This window comes from Camelus dromedarius, chromosome 13, assembly GCF_036321535.1.
Source record: "Camelus dromedarius isolate mCamDro1 chromosome 13, mCamDro1.pat, whole genome shotgun sequence".
Classification (NCBI taxonomy): Eukaryota; Metazoa; Chordata; class Mammalia; order Artiodactyla; family Camelidae; genus Camelus; species Camelus dromedarius.
This window is the reverse complement of record NC_087448.1, coordinates 10715643-10722348: the sequence shown is the minus strand read 5'-3', so window position 1 is coordinate 10722348 and position 6706 is coordinate 10715643. Positions and strand designations below refer to the sequence as shown.

The 6706-nt window shown below is 42.5% G+C and overlaps 1 protein-coding gene across 1 annotated transcript in view; it reads left to right on the top strand.

The window, feature by feature from the left end:
* The first annotated feature begins 2614 nt into the window (after window positions 1-2614).
* IPO5 (importin 5) overlaps window positions 2615-6706 on the top strand; it is a 37855-nt gene continuing 33763 nt past the window's right edge. The window contains exon 1 of the mRNA XM_031466235.2: window positions 2615-2785. Coding sequence (XP_031322095.2) covers window positions 2696-2785 — 90 coding nt within the window. The 5' untranslated portion in view covers window positions 2615-2695. The remainder of the gene's footprint in view (window positions 2786-6706) is intronic.

Sequence of the window (6706 nt, the reverse complement as noted above, 5' to 3'; positions counted from 1 at the left end):
GCTTAATAATATCATACCTTAACAAACATTATTATTCCAGTTTATAGGCAAGAAATAGAGCTTTAAAGACATTAAGTGCTCACTCAAATTTGCATAACTAGTAAGAGGCTAAAGACTCAAATCCATTCAACTCAAGTTCAAGGTTCTTTACCTGATACCATCTAATTATCTTCTAGGAAAATCAATCTCTATTCTTGTGGGCTGCCTTTATACAATATCTGAGCTATTTTTCTTACAGGGAGATAACAGTAATAAAACAAGCAGAACTATCTCTTCAATGGGAGAAATGAATTTCTCCCAGTTGGGGATCTCTTTATTCATTACCCTTAAAAATCTCCTCCCTCACTTTTGAGTATTTACAATATTAAAATAAGGAGGGGCTCTCATTCCATATTCTAACAGTTGATATCACCACTAATTCTAACTAAATGTTTTGTTTCTAGTCCGAAATAATTTTATGCTATCTGCCTCATCAAAAACAAGCTTTGTATTTTGGCAAATCTGTAGATTTATGTTGGAATTTCTATTATTTAAGGATTATTCAACAAATACATGTAATCTACAGATTCATTGCCTATAAAAACACACATCACCACAGGTGTTAAAAAGTAACTGGAGAGAAGGAAGACATAGCTCAGTGGTAGAGCGCATGCTTAGCAAGCACAAGGTCTTGGGTTCAATCCCCAGTTCCGCCATGAAAAACAAATTTTAAATAAATAAATAAATAAATAAATAAATAAATAAATAAATAAATAAATAAATAAATAAATAAATAAATAAATAATCACCCCTCACCCAAAATTAATGGACACAAAAAGTAATTGGATATCAGGCCATATCCTAAGCAAGTCTGTAGTCAACTCATCTTACTTCACTGGTAACCTAGTCGTTAAAAACGGTTGTCTTAGTATGTAATTCCTAGAACCTTAATAACTTTGGGTGAGGAAAATAACCTCCTCATAATCCAGACATTGCCCACTGCTGAAAAACAAAAAATATCAAGCAAAAAAAAAAAAAAAGCTCCAAATTAACGTATATAATGATCTGTCTTTGAAGAAATAATGTCTCTTAAGAATGACAAATTGTTACATCCAAGAAACGTCAATTCTACAAAGCTAGGTGGGCAGACTTCTTATACAGAACCCTATCACTGTCACAGATAAAACTTTCTAAGGGAGTTTTCTCCACGAATCAATTAGAATCCTTTAACATATCTTGGCTGGCAGTCACAATTTCTTAGGGATCTGAGGACTCAACCCAGAAATTCTGGACACGGTGGCCTGGATTCTAACATAGAGCCAAGGTTTATCATTCATTCAAAAGCAAATGTTTCAAGTAGACTTTCAAAGACCAGAATCTCAACAGAATGGTCAACAGGAAATTAAATTCCCTAAGTTAAATACTGTTGGCGCCCAGAAGTGTAGTAGTCTCTATCACACCTAATGTGGAAAATTCTCACTGGAAATGTACTTTTTTCTTTGTTTTCAAAAATGTATTGTGTTATTTTCTCCACTGTCACCCTTAGCCCAATGCATTGGACACAGTAGTAGCTCAACAGAAGTGCCCTTTGATTTGAATACTACTGCTCTCTTTGGCAGCTCCAGCAGTAAAGGCGGATTGGGTGTATTATCTATGCAATAGTGAACTGCAATTGAAACCAGGTCTCTCGGCCTCTGAGTAGCAGTATGAAACAAACACTTATTGAGAGATCAGCCCTAACCAGTGTTTCTTTAGGGAAAAGGGTCTTAACTTCCCCTAACTATTGAAAGAATGGGACCCCAAACCAAGGAATTCAAAGGAATAGTCAAGGATCTTGAGGGTGGGGAGAGGGGGAGGCAAGTGTACTACGTGGACATTTCAGGACGACCGCGATCTTGGGGAGCGGGGGATGGGAGGGTAGCCTGACGGGAGAGCCCAGGGCTGAGCAACCCCTCTTCCGGGCAAGCCCAGGGCATGAGTCACTGGTGAGCGTAGCGGGAGGAAGGGGCGGCCTGAGTCATAGCCCCAGGGGAGGTCGGAGGGTGACAGATGGGTCTGTGGAGCTGGGGGTGGAATTTAAGTAGGAAGTGGATTTTGAAATCCACTCCCTCCCTCTGGGGTTGGGGTCAAGGGGCCCAGGGTCCGGGGGACTGGAGGTGGGGCTGCTCCTCAGGTGGCGGGGAAAGGCTAGCGGGCAGCTGGGGAGACGGCTAGCCAGCCCGCGGCGCCGAAATCTCCCGCGCTCAGGAGCTGGCCCCTCCTCCCCAGCCGGCCCTCACGCCCCTCGCCGCCGCCAGGCCTGCCAGCCGGCTCCTCCCGCCTTCCCCGCGTCTCAGCCGCGGCCCCAGCTGAGCAGCAAAGTCCCCGCCCCGCCCGCGCCAAGCCCGGCGGCCCGCCGCGCGCCGCCAGTGACGGCACTGCAGGGTGCGTGGCCAATCGGCGCGGCCCTCGAGGAGGCTGCCTCGGCCCCGCCCCTCGCGCCCAGGACCAATGGGGTGCCGGCGCCAGCGGCCGCGGCGGGGTGAGGGGTCGCGAGGCCCCGCCCCGTCCTCCCCTTTCCCCTTTGCCCCGCCCTTTCCCGCCCGGCCCCCCAGCCCCGCGCCGCTGCTGGTGCCGGTCCCCGCGCTGGGCCCGCCCCCGCCCCTCCCGCCGGCCCGCCAGCGCGCCTCACGGCTCCTGTCTCCCCTCCCTTCTTCTCTCTCTCACGCCTAGCGCAATGGCGGCGGCCGCGGCGGAGCAGCAACAGTTCTACCTGCTCCTGGGAAACCTGCTCAGCCCCGACAATGTGGTCCGGAAACAGGCAGAGGTAACCGAGCTCGCCGCCCCCAACCCCGCGCCCCGGCCGGTGCGCCGACCCTTCCCCGGACGCCGCCCGATGGGCCTCGGCCGCTCCAACGCGGCCGCGCAGGCCGGGCCGGGCGGGCGGCGGCCGCGCAGCCCACGTGTGAGGCGGCCCGCGGCTCCCGGTGGTGCCCCCAGGCCCTTCTGGCCCTTGCAGCGGCGGCGCCGGGCGCCAGTTACCTCCCCGCTGCCGCTCGCACACACGTGCGGCCGCTGCTGACACGCTGCCCCCGCCCAGATGGGGAAGCCAGGCGGCTGGGAGGGATGTGGGGTGTGGGGCGGGCCCCGGGGCTCCCCGCGCCCCTTTCCCCCTACTGGGAGCCTCCCCCTCCCAGCGGTGGTCACCACCCTGTCCTGCTTTTTGATCCCCCAAACCCTAGTTCGTCACCCCTGTTTCTCTCCTGCCCCCTCTCTAACCACACAGTCTGTCCCTCCCTTCCCCATCCCCTCCTATTGATAATGAGTGTACTGCCATCTCGCCTTCTTTCTACCTATTTCCATTTAGTCCTCTTTCTCAGTCTGGTTCATAACGCCAGAAGCCAGATTTCCCTCCTACACCCCCAATTTTGTGAAGTTGCTTTTAGGATTTCTTAGCAGCTTGCACCTTACTTTGCTCATGCTTCAGATAAATTTTCTTTGATCTCCAGAGATTTGTGGTCTCATAACATAAATGGGATGTCTTGGGACTTCCGTTGTTTAACTGGGCCAGTGCCATATGTTTAAGCCTTTAATTTCGCTAAATCTAACCTGAATCTCTTTTTAACCACCTCTGGCTCCTGTGGACCTATGGATAAAGTTTCAAGAGACAATATATCAAATGTACCTGCAAGTTCTTTTACCAGCAGTAAGGCACTTGCAGTAAATCTTCAATAGAAGACTGATGTTTTACTAAGTCAGTGTTGAGATGGATTGGAGATACTTCATGGGAAGGGCAGAAACTTTCCAGTCTCTGTTAAGTACATTATCAGACTCTATCTTCAGACTTGATTATATATGGAGTTCTTTGTGACCACGTGATTGAAGATTTTTGTAAGATTCAGTGAAGGATGTTCAGCCAGATACTTTTACAAAGCAAAAATTTATTTTGTACATAGCTAATGAAATTGAGGGACAAGTCCTCTTCTGAACTTACGAGTTTTATAGTTGACTTGAAAATCACAATGTCATTCATACTTTAAATAGACTGAGGATATGCTGGTTATGCTTAGTGGTCTAAAGATCCATGAAGTAAATACACTGCAAGTTTAGTTCTGTATGAAAAGCACTTTAAACAACTATTAACTTTATCTTAATGAGTTTTGATACATTTATTATACATGTAATACATATTCAAGTATAAATTATATATACACACATTATACATATTCAAGGTAAAAATTCAAAATACAAATAGTTTTTTATCCTGTTTCCCAAAGGTAACCACTTTTAAGTGTCTCATGAATGTTTCTTGCAAATATCTTCACAAGCATGTATGTATATATCGATTTTTACATGAGTAGGCTTATAGTATGCATACAACTGTGCAACTTTCATTTGGTGAAAACTTGTGAGTTTTCACTCAGTATATTTCACATTGCCACGCAACAGCTATGGATGCGTTTGTTCAATCACCTGTGAATGGACAGCTGAGGTTTTCAGGATCTCACTCCTAAAAACGGTACTGTACATAGGAGAAGGTGTATACCTATCTTTTCAGACTTTGCTAGGTTTATTTGTAGAATACTTAAAAGTAAAATTTGTCCTTAGAAATAATGTGCATTTATTAGTTGCATGAATTTGCACTTCTATCAGTGGGATGTGATGAGCCTATGAAAACATTTTAACGCTTTCTGCTAACTCTAGAGGTAGTTTTTCAACAAAATAAGTTCTTAATCCCAACCCATAATAGAAATTTCCCTGTGTTACAAAGCAGAACAGCATTGTAATTAGTAAGCTAGTTTAATTCTCCCTCTTCCCTCCAGTTGCTTAAGTCTCTATTGTCAAGCCTAGTGGGGAATCTCTCTTCTATTGAACTAAATACCAATGTCTGGTTCAGCTTGAATTCCAGTTGGTGCCTGTTGTAAATCTTTTATCACTCCCATCACTTTGGGGATAGTTAGCAGCATTCAGCACATTTTCTCATAAAGAACAATTGAAAGTAAATACTGTTATTCTCTTAGTCTCTTTATTCTTAGTGAAAACATTCAGATAGTATATTTTTACTGTCATTGTCTATCCTGGTACTATATTAATATGTAAAGTAAGTAGTATAATATAGAATTTTCTTAATTTCACAGAAAAAAAGGTAAATGTTTGAGGGGAAGCTTCCTGGCATCATACCATATAACATTAAACTGGTCTGTAAATCGAGCTTCTTAGGAAGGCAAAATATTTGAAAAAGAAATGACTGTCCATAGCAATACCTTAATACTACCTTTTTCTTTTCTTGTCTTTTGTCAGTAAACTAAATAAAATTGAGTATCAGTCTGATATATCAAGTACAGAAATTTTTTTTGAACTAAAGAATTGGCAAGAGCTGAGTAAATATCTTTGTAATTTACTCAGTCAAAGTAAAAATACTTAGTTGACACATAAATACCAAACTGTTGACTAAGATGACTTGTTTTATATTCAAATTTGTAATCAAGTACAGTAAACTTATTGTTACATGTTGAAATCATCGAGTGGCTTCAAAACTAAAAAGTTTTAAAGCTTTTTCCATTGTATAAACCGTTTGAAAGGTTTTATATTTTATTTCTATTAAATCTTAAGGGATTTTTCTATTTATAATCTTTCTGGTATTTGAAGAAATGATTGAAATACCCCTAAGTTTCAAAATTCAATTCAATTGACATGAATAAACAGTTGAATTAATGACTGACCCGTATTCCAAAGTTGAATGTCCATGGCATTCATGACTTCACATTTCTATATGACATAAGCTTGAGTAGGTCACTAATCTTATGCATGGATTTTTATATTCTCAGTGTTTTCCATTGACTTTCGTTCCTCATTGATTCTAAACAGCACTTCATTAATGAGATTAAATTGAAGGAAGGCAACATATTAAAAAGTTTGCCTGATTTTTGAGGAACCAGGGTTTTTCCTCCTAGGTAAAAGTTGTTTTTCCCTTTTACATTACATTGTATGGTGGAATCAAAGGGAATTGAACTTTAATTTGCAGGGACACTGGTCACATTGATTGAACCTGCCTGGGCTAGTGCTGGGAGTATTCTGAGAAAAATTCTTTGTATTTGCTGTGCTCTAATGTGCTAGGTGTTTGGAATACAAGGAGGAAGAGATACCATCTTTGTCTTTGTGGAACTCAGTCTATTTAGGCTAAGAAAAAGTTATTCTTTTCATTTTATGGCTGTGTTCTTTTCACCAAACTTTATACTTGACCAGTGTCGTGGTATAAAGGTAATACTAGATCCGGATTGCTACCCTGAAACATATCAAATGGGGAGAACCCTCTCTCAGGAGTCAGATGTCATACTAAACTCTCCTTCCATTGACTTAGAATATGTTACAGAATAAAGTTTAATATTTAACTTACTGTTTGTAACAGGTTTTCTGAGAGTAGTATCCTAGTGAAGGATTTTTTCACAAAACAATTTAGACCGCTGGAAATTCAAGTGTTAAACATTTATAGCATCTACAAGGCATTAAGGGCATTTTTATTGTACTGCGAGAGGCTTTGTTTAAATGAAAAAACTATACTGGTTTTTGAGTTGCTTTGATAAAGATTAAGTGAAAAATCTCAAGGTACATATCCAATTTTGCAATCATCTTGTGAATATCTTTACATAAATTATCTCATTTCTGGATAAATAAATTCAGACCATCTTCTCTCCTTAGCTGTGAATACTTTTCGTCACAGTTTTCAGCAGTGTTGTGTTCTTAGGTG